This window comes from Onychostoma macrolepis, chromosome 04 (genome assembly GCF_012432095.1).
Source record: "Onychostoma macrolepis isolate SWU-2019 chromosome 04, ASM1243209v1, whole genome shotgun sequence".
NCBI lineage: Eukaryota > Metazoa > Chordata > Actinopteri > Cypriniformes > Cyprinidae > Onychostoma > Onychostoma macrolepis.
Window position 1 is genome coordinate 14,460,924 of NC_081158.1, and position 17,204 is coordinate 14,478,127.

General features: G+C 38.2%; 2 protein-coding genes across 4 annotated transcripts in view; one reads left to right on the forward strand and one right to left on the reverse strand.

The window, feature by feature from the left end:
• Positions 1 to 602: 602 nt before the first annotated feature.
• Positions 603 to 9,175, reverse strand: LOC131539635 (gastrula zinc finger protein XlCGF52.1-like). Of its 3 annotated transcripts, none has more exons than XM_058774286.1 (3): positions 9,044 to 9,175; positions 7,945 to 8,074; positions 603 to 3,478 (listed from the first exon to the last, which is right to left on the reverse strand). In XM_058774286.1, exons 2-3 carry the CDS (start codon positions 8,027 to 8,029, stop codon positions 2,301 to 2,303), a joined length of 1,263 nt encoding a protein of 420 aa, XP_058630269.1. In that variant the 5' UTR covers positions 8,030 to 8,074; positions 9,044 to 9,175; the 3' UTR covers positions 603 to 2,300. The 3 variants fall into 3 exon arrangements, with proteins under 3 accessions (XP_058630269.1, XP_058630271.1, XP_058630272.1); XM_058774288.1 differs by lacking the exon at positions 9,044 to 9,175 and adding an exon at positions 8,795 to 8,820; XM_058774289.1 differs by lacking the exon at positions 9,044 to 9,175 and having other exon boundaries at positions 7,902 to 8,074.
• Positions 8,123 to 17,204, forward strand: part of LOC131539637 (gastrula zinc finger protein XlCGF7.1-like) — a 29,825-nt gene continuing 20,743 nt past the window's right edge. The window contains exon 1 of the mRNA XM_058774298.1: positions 8,123 to 8,593. The gene's annotated coding sequence lies outside the window, so the exon portion shown is untranslated. The remainder of the gene's footprint in view (positions 8,594 to 17,204) is intronic.

The window sequence follows — 17,204 nt, forward strand, 5'->3', positions numbered from 1 at the left end:
CTTCTGTGGGGTGACAAGCAGCAGTTCTCCGAGACTGTTAACTTTAGCCACATTTGTCCGGAACTTGCTAACTACCACATTATTAGGAAAGGCGATTTGCAAAGATTCATAACTTCTTCTGTAGGTGAAGCTGGATCACGAACGATTCGCACGAACATAGATGCATTTAGGTAGATCAGGGGGCACATTCCCTTCAAAAACAAAAGTAATCCACTGCGCCTTCAGCGGCTCAGATGTCGGGAGTAAATGACGACTGCTATGTTCATTATTACATCCAACAACAGAACACCTCAATCGCTTAGGAGACATTCTCCTCTACACCTGCTTCAGAGTCAAAACAATGGCGGACTGTTTACAGCACACTCAGGGTGGGTCTGTGATAAAACACCAGTGTCAATCAACAATTGTGGGAGGGGCCTGTGCAGAACTATGTCACTCTGCCAAGAATCTGTGAATGACTTGATTTGAGAAAGAGGTTATGATTTATGGGAATAAAAAAAAAAAAAAACACTGGGTGGAATTTTATGTACACACATTGCCAAGACACATTTAAGTTAAAACAATCCGATGACCCCTTTAACACCCCTGCCCCCTTCCTCTCCCATACTACTTTTCAACCTACACTTATGATCTGAGGATGATGTATGCCGAGTCTTCATAAAACAGAAGATAAGTGTTCCACCATCATCTGTGGTCGTGAAGTCATCTGAAAAACAAGTATTGGCCCACTTGAAAGACATCACTGGACCCTTACTAGACCCTCTTCAGTTTGCTTCTCAGGCAAACAGGTGCATGGATGATGCAGTCAACATAGGATTGCATTACATCCTGCAAAATCTGGACAAACCAGGGATCCTGTTTGTGGACTTGGCCTTCAACACCATCACCTTAGAGATCCTCATAACCAAACTAACTCCGCTTTCTGTAACCATCTCCATCTGTTAGTGGATCATCAACTTGCTGACAAACAGACAACAGCTAGGTGAGGCTAAGAAAATTAATTTCCAACACCTGTACGATAAGCACCTGTTCGATCCCCCCAGGGATGTGTTCTCTCCCCACTACTCTTCTCCCTCTACACGAATGACTGCACTGCAAAAGGCCCCTCTTTCAAGCTCCTGAAGTTTGCAGACGACACTACAGTCATTGACCTCGTCCAGGACGATGATGAGTCTGCCTATGTAAGCAAAGCTGAGCATATAGAGGCGAAGTTGACTTGCCTTTAGTCTTTACAGTAGGGGTTCTTTCGATTTACCAGTTGATTATATATAACTGGCATATAACTGGGGCCCCAAGGAATGTGTTAACCCAACCCAATTTCAACTTTTCATATTTATGGGGCATTCCAGGGTTGTCACACGCTGCCTTCAGTCTGGGAAGGCAGACATTCTCTATCAGGATCTCCTACGGAAGCTCCTTCATGGAGACACCAGATCTGAGAAACAAATCTAGGATGATGCTACCACTAGAAAATGTCTTCTCGCACACTTATTTGAGTCACAAAAATATTAAATTGTATGTATTGAAGAGGATAGAGCTGCTAGATAGCTCAAGAGGATAGACAATTCCTAAATGCAACACTTACTGCACCTTGATGCCACTTTTAATGCGTGGTTTGGTGTGCATATTATTTGAATAATATGATTTCCAATTGTCCTTTTCTCAAAAAAAAAAAAAAAAAAAGTGGGAGTGTCATTCCCACATATAACTTATATATCCACCTTACTTTTAACGTAGGAGCGGGCAAGGCCATTTGTAAATTGAACGTGCAAGGATTCCGGTGTCATTCGCTTACATTTAGTTCCACTGTAGAGAAACAGTCCGTTATGCTGCTTGATATTGCAAACTGGCATTTGCTATTATATTATCTTATATTATTATCGTAATCAGAAACTCATGGATTGGTAGCACAAATAGTTTTACTGCACTTTTTAATTTTTCTTGTTATTTACCGTTAGCTGCTAATGAATCAGAAGTCGCACACATTCAAAGAAAAATAGCTTACTTCCATGTTGCAAAATAAGGTGGATAAATTGAATATGAACATTAATATTGTCAAACGGTTTCTGAAAGCATTTAATAATATTAAAAAGCACAGTCACTTTTCAGCCTAATAAGATTTTCATAATCTATTCCCCTACTACTAAGAGTATTTCTAATTCCTGGACAACAAATTTTCAAGTGTCTCGCCTTTTATTAAAAAATTTTACTTACATTGTGGCATTTTGCAGCAAAATAGCAGTTTATCTAGTATTTTGCTTCTGAGGTATTTAAATGAATACAAATTGTAAACAATGCCTCTATACAATCAAAATTAACTTTGCACAGATGCATATTTTCTGGTGCCATTTCAAACTGCCGAGCCATTTAAAACCCTTTCCACACAAAGAACAAAAATAGGGTCTCACAAATGCATGACTTTTCATGTGTATCTTTAAGTGTGATGGCAAAAGAAAGTTCTTATTACACAGATCACACTTAAATTGCCTTTCTCCAGAGTGAATGTGCAGGTAATTTTTAAAATTGCTAAAATTTAACCTCTTGTCACACTCAGAATTCTGCAGTTTCTTCCCAGAATGAGTTTGCATGTGACGTTTCAGGTCCTTTTGATATGTGAATCTCTTTTCACACTGATGACACGTGAAGGGTTTCTCTCCAGTGTGAACCCTTATGTGAGTCTGAAGGTTTCCTTTAACTGTGAAACTCTTCCCACACTGAGGGCAGGTGAAAGGCCTCTCTCCAGTATGAACCCTTGTGTGAACCTCAAGGCTTGTTTTGTTTGAACAATTCTTTCCACAGTGATGGCACATGAAAGGCTTTCCTCCGACGTGAGTTATTACGTGATTCTTAAGGTGATTCTTATCTGTGAAACTCATTCCACACTGATGACATTTGAAATTGTTCTCTCTTGAGTGAATCCTCATGTGGTAATTGAGGCTTATTTTACATCTGAAACTCTTTCCACACAGACCACAAACGAACGGCCTCTCTCCAGTATGAATTCTCATGTGAGTCTTGAGACTCTCTTTTCGTGAAAAGCTCTTTCCACAGACTGTGCAATTGAAAGGGTTTTTTCCAGGATGAGTTCTCATATGAGCATTTAGGGTTCCTCTATGTGTAAAACTCTTTCCACATTGCTGGCATGTGTAAGGTTTCTCTCCAGTGTGAATTCTCATGTGGACTTTAAGGCTTCCTTTTTGAGTAAATTTTTTTCCACACTGTTGGCAGCTGAAAGGTTTTTCTCCAGTGTGAAGTCTCATGTGGGCTTCAAGGTTTCTAAGTTGACTGAAACTCTTTCCACACTCTTGGCAGGTGTAATAACTTCTAGTTCCTGTCTTTTCAGCTGTTTTTTGTGTGGAAGTATTTTCAGTCTGTGAGCAACTAATATATTTTTCTTCAATTGTGAAATCATGATGTTTCTCATCTTTCTCTTCCATTCCATTGAGTTCTGGACCTTCCTCTTTTAGTGAAATCAGACCTTAGATTAAAAAAAAAGACAAATACAAATTAATCCCAGTTAAATCTAGGGGAAAAAACTAAACAAAAAGACAGTCATTAAATCATTAATCAAAAAATAATTCGTTTTTTTGCAGTTTGACCCAGAAGAGCTGGTTAAATATAGACTGATCTTAGACCTACCATATAAATATTATAAAAGTGAAATCTCATCTATGTTCCATTTAGCAGAGAAACAGTATTTGTGTTAATTTTCAATCAGGATTTACACCCCATCATAGCACAGAAACTGTGATAATTAATAGAGGTTGACCGATTCATTGGTTTTGCCGATTAATCGACACCAATTAATTTTGCCGGTTAATTGCCGCAACTATCAGTTATCGGCAAAAATCCATACCGATAGTTTTCCGGTTTGCAACCATTGCTGGAGTGGCTGAGTAGGGTCTGCTGGCATTATACAGTACAAGAGCGGCCTCTAGAGGCGGAAATCACTGACAGCACGTGTTGTTTATTTTGACACGTGACACTGCGTGCTGCACAGAGCGGGAAACTCCAGACGCGCATTTAAATACAGCCGACAGAAAATCCTGCCGCGGAACAGAGCGCCATTCACATAGTTTTCAATTAAATTACATTATATTATATTTGTCCCAAATCGTTGTGAATGTACGTAATGACTTCACCCTAGGCTATAAATTATGGATTGTACATTTTCCAGCAAAACATTTGTCTTTCTGTGGCTCTAATTAAGTCTGTATGCTTCATATAGAGAGCTGTAATAGATCGCGATTTCTCTTTCCGCTTGCTCTGTTTTTTTAAACACAGAACTTCAAACTCATTCATGCCACATTGTTCATTTTTGAAGCAAACTTATGTCTGTTTGGTGATTAAATAAATTGTTTTAGACCACCACTTGATTTGAACGCAAAGCATCTGGTGTGTGTGTATGTATGTGAGTGTGTATGTGAGACTCTTGAGTTCTCCTAGATGCAGCGCTGCGCATTTGCCCGGTGTGTGACTAACTTTTTTTTTTTTTTTGATTAGATAATTATCAAGTGTTAAAAAATAGAAGCAAATAAAGTGTGTGAGTACACATACAATATCCATATGTATGTAATTTTAATGCTATGGCCTTGTGTAGATATTTAAAGATGGCCATCTTTAAGCATGATTGTTGAAATTAAATGGTAACACTTAACAATAAGAGTCCATTCGTAGCATTAATGACAACTGTAGAAGTATTGTTCCTTGTTAGAGTGTGTTCATTTCAACATTCACTATTAGCTACTAATAGGCTACATTTTTAAATTTTAACATTAGCAAACTATGAAATTAATGATCTTTAATGATCAATATAGTAAATAATATTAATATTTTTATTCATTTACAAAGTATGGGTCAGTACTGTTACTGCTTTTTTTTTTTTAAATAATAAAGCACTAGCTTTCTTTCAGTATCCATTTTGAAAACTATCGGTTGATTAATCTGTATCGGCCAGTGTGGTCCAACCTAGCTATCGGTCGACCTCTAATAATTAAAGCTACAAATGACTTGCTTTTGGCAATTTCTCGCAGCTACATTTCTCTTCTAACGAGATTAGATCTTTTGACAACATAAACCACAACATTCTCTTAGATAGCTTTAGAATTGCATTGGACATTTGTAGACAAGCATTAGCATGGTTTAGGTCCTATGTATCAGGGCCCGTATTCACAAAACATCTTAAGGCTAAAAGTAACTCCTAACTTGCTGATTGAGGAGAAAATCTTAAAAATAATGGGTGTCAGTCCTAAATTTAGGACTCCAAAGTTTTTGCTCTAAGAGTATTTCACAAAGCGTTTTAGCACTAAAACTAGCTCCTAAATCTGTGAAGCGTTAGGAGTAGTGAAGAGGACTCCTTAGTCACTAAGACCAACTCGCAACTATACTAAAATGTCTGTTGCCGGCAATCTGCCTCAGAATATAAACATTTTAGAAACATTTGACGATAATGAGCTTTTAAAAAGGTATCGCTTTTAGGGTTTGGAGGTTATCCCAACTCCAAATTTTCCTTTGATTATATCCTTTTCATTAACCAGTTGGGCCAGAAGTAAAAGCTGTTCATTGCGTCCAGTTTGGTTTTCTTTTACGTTTGCATGTCTTACTATCAGCCATGATTATTCTACTATGTTAATTAAAAAGCTGTTTATATGCATATCCACTACGAGAAGCATACATGCAAGAGGCTGACATTAAGCTGAACATATACTTGTTTAATTAGTGACACTTAGCCTGCATTTTAAAATCTTTATTTGAATATGGCAATTAACGTTTTATTTTTAAACCTTTATTTGATTATGGCAATATAATATTGCGCTCTACAATATTTCTAGGAATCTAACAGAGACCCCTCCCCTATCAGCCAATCACTGTGTGCATAGTTAGTAAGCATGCTGACATCATCTATAGCAACTAGGTCAACCCCGCCCTTTACTCTTAGCTTAAGACTTCTCTCTATTCCTTAGTAAAAGTTTATCTATTCACAATGCTGCTTAGGTAAAAACTTTTACTGCTATTTAGGAGAACTCTTAGTGGTAAGATAAAATGTTTTGTGAATACGGGCCCTGACCTTGATCACTTTGTTTTTGTAAATGACAAAATAATATAAAGACCTGGGGCCGTATGTATAAAACTTCTCAGAAATGCTCTTAAGAATAGTCTTAAGCTTTGACTTAAGCGTCAAACAATTCTTAGTAAAAAAAAGTAGGACTTTTCTAAGAGTAGGAGACTTTTATAAAGAAGCTAAAAGCAACTTTCAGTAAAGTCTAAGACTGATTCTTGAGTGTTGACTGAGGTGACACTTAAGTGTTGTGAACTAAGGACTACAATGATGTCAACACAAAATGGCTGACCTCAACCTCTGAATCAGCCAATAGTGAGCCTGCTCAAGTAAAGTCACAGCAGCACAACACCAATCATTTAATGTAACTACAATAAAATCAATTAATTAAGACACTGAAATATTTTAATATTTAAATGTTTTTTTTTTTAAATGCTTTGCACTTTGCAAAATTATCACAATTTATTACTGATGCTTTGTTTTCTATTGGTATGTCTCCTCGTTAACAGTTGGAGCAATAATACTAATAATAATAATAATTTGTTACATTTATATAGCGCTTTTCTGGGTACTCAAAGCGCTTTACGTGGAAGGGGGGGAATCTCCTCAACCACCACCAATGATGTGAACATGAGTTCTATCAATGGCTCCAACAACTCCAGGAAAGCCCACAATCCTCATAAAACTGGCTTGTTTTTGCAATATGGTTTGGCGGTCAGTTGGAAAGTCAATACACTGCCAAACAGTAGTGGCCAAATGTGATGTCCGGCCTAGAAAATTTGACATCTTCACCCTTAATTTTAAAAATAAAGTGCAAGATTTTGTAAACATATTGCACAGTTGCTTAGAGTCAGTTTTTTTTTTTTTAGTGATAATAATGCAATGAAACACGCCAAATCCTAATTTTTGGCCATGCTGTCATGCAAAGAAATTATGAACACATGCAAAAACAAGAGGACCAATGAAATGTTAATAACTTATGTTGTAGTCAATGTGCCAATTTAGTGATTTTGTCTAAAGACAAAATCACTAAAGACCCTTTAGAGACTTTTTCCAAAAGCCTAACAACAAAATCAATAGGGTATATGTCGAACGTCACCTAACCAAACCCGGAAAACAGGTCTCATCGCTTCCACTTGTCGGAGAACGTATTAATAGCAGTATTAAAAAGTGGCGATATCAATGGACTTTTAAGGTAATCAGTTAAATCAGCAATCTGTTTTTATTGTTGACGTTTTATTCGACTTTTGTATATAAATATTATTGAAAAGAATAAAAATTTTAAACTTTTATATATCAATCCACATATGTGATGGACATTGGTTATGATTATCTTTAGTGTCTATTTTGAAGGCATCTTGAGTAAAAAAGCTTCATATTTAACGGGCACTTGCAAATGCGTGAACCGGAAGCAACGAGACCTGGTTAGCAGAATACGGAAGTCTGTTGTGCATAACCCGTATTTCTTGGAAAAACCTTATCTACATTCTGAGACTCTCCCATGAAGTCATAAATGTGAGTTCACTGATCTACAGTATATAAATGTAGATCAGTGAACTCGCCTCTATGAGGTCACCTAGCAACATTAAGTGACCAGTTTTACCTACTTTCAATTGAAAGCAGTTGGCAACACTGTTCAGTGTTTTTTTTTTTTTTTGTCCTTTGTATTTTAATGGTTTAAGTGAAATGTGGGGTAATAAGAAATTTAATAAATAAAAATCCACACATCACTTTTGGCCACTGTTGTGTTTGGTGTGGTTAGTGTCACAATATGTAAGACCCTGCTTACAGTGTCATCACCGGTAATAATGAGTATTTGGCTGGGAATGTGATGTCAACATGCCTGTCCACATAAGAAGCCTCAAGCTTTGAGAATGGAAACCAACCCATTTGTTCTTCAGTATCTTCTTGTTTCACTTTGAATGCCTCTTCGATTTTAATGTCTTCGCTCTCCTCCTTAATGAATGCCATCTTTAGTACGTAACATGGATCTCACTTGCGTCACCAGAAATTTCTCTGTGTTTGGGGGGGGAAAAAATGTGTTTGAAAAAAAACAAACAAATACAAACTAAACCTCAGTGCATCTAAATTAGCTCCCTAGTTTATTATTTAGCGCACTGGCAAGAGTGATAGTGTTCTTAAATTGTCCTGGGTCAGCTGCATAAACAGTCAACTATGCTAAGAACAAGTTTGACCAACAAGCAGTTAGCCAAGAGGTAATCAGTTTTACTTTTCAGATTCAAGTTACACCAATCTAGCCTTTAATTTATGAACGGTCTTGGGAAAAAAAAAAAAAAAAAAAACTTTTTAAAACTATAAGTAGTTCATGCAATTGGTCCAAAAAAAATTAAATAAATACATTTTTTTTAAAAAGAGAGAAAAGAAACAAAAAGCCATCATCATCATATAAATAAATAAATAAATACAACAAATCGCACTTTTAACGTACAAATGGTTTGTAAAATGTGTCATTGCACATTGTGTTCTCGTTGCATTGTGACCAGCAGGTGGTCCGAGCGCTTCAATCCAAACAGAGTAAGAAAAACTACAGTAATTTACGTCTCACGAGAAATTACAAGCAATTTTTTTAAATGTCACATTCTGAAATAAGTCGCATGCGGTGCGACCGACAAACGCGATCAGCGAGATTAAATTTACCGCGTGAATCATTTTGGGAAGCATTGATTCAATTGATTCGGAGTTTCGAAAAGCTTCGTTTCTCCCATCACTACTTACCTGTATCATAATTCGTTTTTAAAATAAACTGATTCATGATAGGAGGAGAGAAATGAGACGCACCTTTTCTGTGGCGGTGCGAAAAAAAAACAAAAATAACGCTAATTAACGTTAGATAAAGTAGTTCAATTTCACATTTAGTAATTTATTAATTCATTACAAATTTATTTTAACATTAAACATTTAAACACTAAATTGCCTTATCGGTTTACAATGATTTAAACGCACTGAATGCTTAAAAACACAAACCTGTGTGCAGCCGAATTACATCTAAAGTGTTTTGCTCACAAACATGCAGGAGCGCGGCGCGGACTTATGACGTCATGTCACCAGACCAAAATAAAAGTACTTTTCAATGCCCCTTCTTCGTATGTTTCTAAATTAATTAATTGTTACTTGTATAATTTTATTTGGAAGAATAAGAAAAATGATATAGTTAAATCTTATGACCTGGGTGGTTTAAACTATGATTTTGAACAAATGAATGGTATGTTGAAGTTAAAATGCTTGCAAGCATTTTTATACAGTTCTGAGAGTTTTTGGTTTAAAATTCCAGCATCATTATTAAAGAAACTTGGTGGCATTGAATTCTTACTTAAATGTGACTTTAATATTTCTAAACTTCCACCGAAATGATCTGCATTTCGTCAACAAATTTTGCGATATTGGAAACTAGCACACACCTATGACTTTACACCACATAATTCCTCAATATGGAATAATAATTATATTCTCCATAGAAATAAATCACTTTTTTATGAGGATTGGTTTTGTAGAAATATTTGGTCTTTAAAGGATCTTTTTGATGATGCTGGAGAGGTGCTGGATTACAATGCTTTCACTCTTAAACATGTTTTTCACAGTAATTTCAGCCATCCCCTCTGGACTTCAAATTATAATGAAAGGTTATTTATTATATAGACAATTTACACCAATTCAATCACTATACCTTGGGCCAACTGAATTTAAAAGTAAGAAATGTACAAATGTGTATATTAGACAAATCTTCAACAATGTCATGTTTCCTTACAGGTCTGGGAGAAATAATTTGGATATTTTATCTGACAAACGAGTGCTTAAACATATTAGAACCTCATATTTAACATTTCCAGTTCACCCCAAAATGAAAGAAACTCACTTTAAAATTGTATATGATATTTACCCTTCTGGAGAGTTCCTAAGGGTTAGATTTAAATTTGAAATGATATTATGTAAATTTTGTGACTCATCTCAATACTGAACTTTTTTTTTTTTTTGCTTGTAAATATTGTAGTGCCTTCTGGGACAAAGTGCAATTATGGTTAAAAGAGGGAAATGTGTACTCAAAAACTTTGTCAAAAACTAAAAATAAAACAAGCTAGAGTCTTGTTAGATTTATTTGATAAATATAATTTATTATATTCCCCTGTTCTATCTGTATTTATTAATCAAGTCAAGTCAAGTTGAGCTTTATTGTCATTCCGCTACATGCGGGGGCATACAGTGGAACGAAATGTCGTGCCTCACAGGACCACGGTGCTACATAAATACAGGCATACAACAATGGAGTAAGACAATATAAACCTATACACAACTATCCTACTGATAGATTTTGACTATAAATATACTATCTATAAAAAGTACCTATACAAACTAAAAAATACAAACTATACGAATGCTTCAGATAAATACTGTACATGTGCAAGGAGAAACATTGAGTTCAAGCAGCTGGCTGGGGAACAGTGCAGGAGGATTTGTAGTGCATGAGCATGTAAACATACATATATTACTGAGTTCTTTTTGTGGGATTTGTGTACACACAGCAGTGTGTGTGAAAAGTGACTAGTGCGCATAGAGGAGGAGAGTGTGCTACTACAGGTGGTTTGTACAGGCCCACTCACCTGTGTGTAGCACACTTCGAATTGCACGTTACATGTTACAGGAGGTAGGGGGTTTGTATGGGGGTTCAGAGAGGGGCGGGGTGATTTGAGTTCAGGGCTCTCACAGCCTGGGGGAAAAAGCTGTTGAGCAGTCTGGCAGAGCGGGCTCTGATGCTCCGGTACCGTCTTCCTGATGGTAGGAGCTGGAAGAGACTGTGGGAGGGGTGTGTGGAGTCCTTCGCGATACTATTGGCTTTGCTGGAGCATCGTGTGAGGAAAATATCCAGGATGGAGGGGAGGGGGGAACCGATGATCCTTGCAGCGGTGTTCACTGTCCGCTGGAGGGTCTTGCGGTCTGCTGCAGTACAGTTCCCGTACCAGACAGTGATGCAGCTGGTCAGCACACGCTCAATGGTGCCCCTGTAGAAAGTGGTGAGGATGGGTGGAGGGAGACTTGCTCTTTTCAGCCGGCGGAGGAAGTGTAGGCGCTGTTGTGCCTTCTTGAGAGTGACATGGTGTTGGTGGACCAGGTGAGATCCTCTGTGATGTGCACCCCCAGGAATTTAGTGCTGCTGACTCTCTCCACAGTCGAGCTGTCGATGGTCAGTGGGGGGTGATCAACGGAGTTTCTCCTGAAGTCCATCACAACCTCCTTTGTCTTACTCACATTGAGGGACAGGTTGTTAGTGCCACACCATTCAGCCAGCTGTGCCACTTCCTCTCTGTAGTGCGTTTCATCGTTGTTGCTGATGAGGCCTACCACTGTTGTGTCGTCAGCAAACTTGATGATGTGGTTGGAGCTGGACTTGGCAGTGCAGTCGTGGGTCAGCAGCGTGAAGAGCAGCGGGCTGAGCACACAGCCTTGTGGGGCACCTGTGTTCAGTGTGGTAGTGCTCGAGGTGTTGTGGCCGACACGGACTGACTGAGGTCTTCCAGTTAGAAAGTCCAGGATCCAATTGCAGAGGGAATTGTTAAGGCCCAGCAGGTTGAGTTTATTTATGAGCTGTTGTGGGATTATTGTGTTGAATGCTGAGCTGAAGTCAATGAACAGCATTCTAACATAAGTGTCTTTGTTTTCTAGGTGGGTAAGAGCTAGGTGGAGGGTGGAGGAAATTGCATCGTCCGTAGAGCGGTTCGGACGGTATGCAAACTGGAGCGGATCGAGTGTGTTGGGGAGGCTGGTTTTGATGTTGTGCATGACTAACCTCTCAAAGCACTTCATTATGATTGAGTCAGTGCTATGGGACGGTAGTCATTTAGACAGGACACAGGTGATTTCTTTGGTACCGGTATGATTTTTGTGGATTTGAGACATGTGGGGACGACTGCCTGGCTCAGCGAGGTGTTGAAGATATCTGTTAGGACATCTGTCAGCTGTGCAGCACAGTCTTTCAGTACACGGCCAGGTATGTTGTCGGGACCCGCAGCCTTGCGTGGGTTGATCCTAGATAGGGACTTCCTTACGTCGGCTGGAGACAGACAGAGCGCCTGGTCGTTGGGAGGTGTGGGCAGTTTTTGTGCAGGTGTGTCATTCTGCATTTCAAACCGTGAGTAAAAGTGGTTGAGTGTATCTGGGAGGGATGTGTCATCATCACAGGCCTGTGGCGGGGGCTTGCAGTCTGTGATGGTCTGAATAGCTTGCCACACTGCTGTCTGTGAAGTGATTGTTGATTTTTTGAGCATATGACCGTTTTGCATTTTTGATGCTGCGGGACAGATTGGCTCTTGCTGTTTTGAGGGCTGCTTTATCTCCTGATCTGAATGCTTCATCTCTGGACTTTAGCAGCCCACGAACCTCTGCTGTCATCCATGGCTTCTGGTTGGCGCGTGTGGTGATGGTCTTGGTGACTGTCACATCATCAGTGCACTTTTGGATGTAAGCAGTCACAGTTTCAGTGTACTCCTGCAGGTCTGTGTGGTTGTTGTAGGTGGCCGCCTCTTTGAACATGTTCCAGTCTGTGTCCTGGAAGCAGTCCTGCAGTGCTGAGGTGGCATTGTTTGGCCATACCTTGATCTGTTTGTGAACCGGTTTGGCCAGTTTCAGAAGTGGTCTGTATGCTGGGATTAGCATAACAGAGATGTGGTCCGAGTACCCGAGGTGGGGGCGGGGTTCAGCTTTGTATGCGCTCTTAACTGTTGTGTAAACAAAGTCCAGTGTGTTATTTCCCCTTGTTGCAAAGTTCACATGTTGGTAGAACTTTGGCAAAACTGTCTTTAAGTTTGCGTGGTTGAAGTCACCGGCTATGATGAAAAAGCCGTCAGGGTTATTTGTTTGTTGTTCGCTGATGGCGCTGTACAGCTCGCGAAGCGCGTCCTTTGCGTTTGCGCACGGTGGGATGTAAACCGCGACAATAACCGACAATAACTCCCACGGCAGATAGAACGGTCGACACTTCACAAACATAAACTCCACCAGTGATGAACAGTGTTTTGTCACTACCCCAGCATTGTTACACCATTCTTTGTTGACGTACACACACAAGCCACCGCCGCGAGTCTTACCAGACAGTGATGAATCTCTGTCCGCGCGGTAGCAAGTTAGTCCGTGCAGCTGAATGGCGGAGTCCGGGATGTTGTCGTTCAGCCATGTTTCAGTGAAAACAAACACACAACAATCCTTTGTCTCATGCTGTGTAGATCGACTGAGTTGAATTAAGTCCAGTTTGTTTTCCAGAGAGCGAACGTTTGAGAGCATGAGTGTTGGAAGAGCCGGTCTTGTGGGGTCTTCCCTCAGCCTAGCTCGTATACCTCCGTGCTTACCGCGCTACCGTCCTCTCTCACACCGCTTGCGACGCCGCCTTGTGCGGGTAGCGACAGTAGGCGAGGCCGCGGTCTCGAGGTCCGGCTTCAGCAGTAAACAGAGGCCTCGTAGCTTCTCAGTAGCCGCCGGCGAGAGTTGGTCTTTGTATGCGTTGCCGATATCCAAAAGTCTTTGGCGAACATATATGAGTTTAGGAGTGATTTCCTTATGAACTAGCGGTAAATTTACACTATTTGGAGACGAACAGACGACATTAAAAGACAAAAAAGCACCGTCTTTGGGACCTGGAGCAGCCGCTGCGTCTGATCGCGCCGCCATCTTGGATGTTAATATGGATGGTTTAAAGATTGAATATGTTTTTATTTTGTTTTGTTTTGTTTTGTTTTTTGTTCTTTCGTTTGTATTGTTTTATTTATTTATTTATTTATTTGTATTCTGTGTAAGTCTAAGCCCCTCTTATAATTGATGTCTTTGAATGCAAGTTGTATGCCAATTTGTTTTGTAAACTTGTAATATTTTTGTTATACTTCAATTAAAAAAAATAAATAAATACTTTTCAGTGTTCACTACATAAGAAAAAATTCTCTGCTTCGCAGCCTACCTTTTCACATTCCTTAATTTAAGTTTATTATATTTATTATCTTAGGTTGATTAAAAATGAAAAAAGTGATAAATTCTTGAAATTTTACGATTTTTTTTTTGTTGTTGTTTTTTTGGTTATACCACTGATGCATACTACGACGGCGTTTTAGTGGCTCGTTAAAAAAAAAAAAATCTAAGATTACGAGATTAAAGTCGTAATATTTCGAGAATAAAGTTGAAACGTTACGAGAATAAAGTCGAAATATTACGAGAATAAAGTCGAAACACTACGAGAATAAAGTCGAAATGTTTCGAGAATAAAGATTATACAGTTATAATATTTTGAGATGGGCTATTCTAGCCTTTTGCTCATGCAAATAGCCCGGATTGGGAGCACCGGGAGATATTCCAAATCTCAGTTTTCAAAATCTGTCAGTTTTATAGCGAAATACAAACAATATGTAGGCTATATTGCAATAATGTGTTTGTTAAGCGGCATGTGAGTCAATCATCTTTCCGATTACAAAAACGAACGACGAGACATTTTCATTATAAATTAGGCTAAACTTTTTTTTTTATGCCTTATGATGTTCCTTCAATTTATATCTTGCTATAAACTTGAAATAAAGAGCAAAAACACATTTATAATTTGTATTTCGTTATAAAACCAGCAGAATTTGAAATCTGAGCTGTGTGTAAAAGCAACAAAGCACAAAATTGTTGCGATTACTGGTTGGCTGGCGCACTACAAATAATGAATGGAAGACGTTATTATGTCCTCATTTACAGTATACCATGAATAAAACAGTTTGTGAATAGTCACTTAACGTTTACAGCAGAAAAGACAACAATATAACGTATGTTAACAAATTTGAGTCCACTTCAACCTTTAGAACGTTTTATTGCGGTTTAATTAAACAGGCTATGTGAGGAATGAAAGTTTGGGACGTTTTTGCGGAGCAGGTGGTGGAATTTTCACAATAATTTAATGAATTTATTCACATAAATACAGCGATCTGTCACCCCACATTAAAGATCTTGAAAATCACATTATTGTAAGACACATAATTTGTGTTTCGTTATAAAACTGATTTTGAAAGCTGAGACTTTGTTTTATATTAAAAACACAAAGCTTAAGCTATTGCTATTGTGTGGCTGGCGCACTACAAATAATGAATGCAATGGAAGACATGAAATATTATTTCCAAGCATACTGTCCCCGCGAGTATGACACATGGTATGATTTTATAATAAATAAAAAGGCACACATTTTCCATCCAAATTACACAAAAATAGGAAACCAAAGATGCCTAGCAGTACACACATTACGTGAACTGAGTTAGCTGCTGTTAGCAATTGTTAAATTTAATAATAATAATTGAATAATTGTTAATTTATGATACATTTTGTTAGTAGCTTACCTGCAATTGTTGATCAGTTAGTACACTGTCAGAAAAATGGAAAAGATACTAGTAATTGTCCAGGACATTATCCATTGTAATCCTGTAACCGAAAATACAATGCATAATTTAAAATGCAGGTAAAAAACCAATACGAAAAATTATTTTAACATAGTAGATTGTTCCCTATTTTTACAGACTTTAGAGTGTAGCATACTAACTAACAACTAATACACTGCTTAAAGCATAATTGTTGAGAATGTGTAGTATTACTAGTTTAATAGCTATTAAAAAACTTAAATTGTAATAATTGTGTACGTGTTCAATAATATATATTATTATATTATATTTTAATATTATGCGTATTATTTTACAAACAAATTTAAATTAACATATATAAAATATATTTTTTGTTGAGATTTGATGTGACAATTTTGCGTCATGATTACGCAATGATGTCATCGCGCAATGACATCACGTCATTTAGCAACAAATCCACCTTCCTTTAGCAACTTTTTCTGAAAATTAGTTGGCAACACTGTTAAGGGCTCCTTTATGTGTAAAACTGTTTCCGCACTGGCAGGCGAAATAAGTTCTAGTTCCTGTCTTTTGAGCTCTTGAGGATGACTTTGAGTAACTAAAATATTTTTCTCTAGTTATGAAATCATGATGTTTTTCATACTGATCTTTCTCTTCCATTTTATCTAGTTCTTCACACTCTTCTTTCAGTGTCATTAGGCCTAAGGAAAAATTGACAAAAATACAAGTTAACCCCAGTTTAACGGCACTGTAATGGAAAGAACAGAGGAAGCGTCCGGATCCATATGCAAGCTTTATTCCAAAATGTGGTCACAAAAGGCAGGAGTCAAACAATGACAAACAAGTAAAACACAGGCAAGAAAAAGAGTAATCCTAGGGCAAGCGTGGGTCTACGATCGGCGAACTATATCCAACAGGGCAAGGCAAACAAGATAATCCAGGTACACAGCAATAGTCCAGGCAAGGGCAAGCAGTGTCCAAACGGCAAGGCAAAAGGGTTAATCCAAGGAACACAGGCAGGAATCAAAACATGAGAAAATGGCAAGGCAAGACTATGAAAACTAAAATAGACTCTGTAGAATAGCTACCACTAGGAGAGAGATAGATGCTATACAATACTAGAGACTACACAAACACAGAATGGCTCGCTAAAGCAGCTAACACTTGGAGAGTGCTATACGCAAAACAATACTCAGCGATCTGAACAAGGAAGTCCATGGTTTATGTAGGGTGTGTGATTGTGTGATAAGTCTCAGGTGTGTGTGTGTGATTAGAGAAATGGCTGCTGGGAAATGTAGTCCCGTGTGATAGGTAACAGTCTGTGTAGCGTGAAAGTCAATGTAATGAAATGGCGATCTCTGGTGACTAGCGGATGGAAGTCCAAGAACCAGATTCATGACAGACACATAGGAGCGTACATCAAATTATGCACACGTTTAAAGCATCCAACAACATGTATGATAGAAATGTAACTAAATATTCTGCTCTTTAAGCATGTTGAAATGGTGGTTAATTATGATGATGTCTGCTAGAAAGAAAAAAAAGCATTAAATCTTGTGGATATTAAAAAAGAAGAAAATTAAATCAACAGTACAGTACAGACAGCCGCATTCCATAACCAAATTACCGTAACTCCTGAAAATTCAGGTAGTGACAACCACATTTACAGAATTTCTATGCAGTGTGTATAGAACTGAACTGAAAGAAGAAAAAAACTATTTGTTAGTTGTGGTGCAAGAAATCACAGGGAACAAGGTATGTCTTCAGTG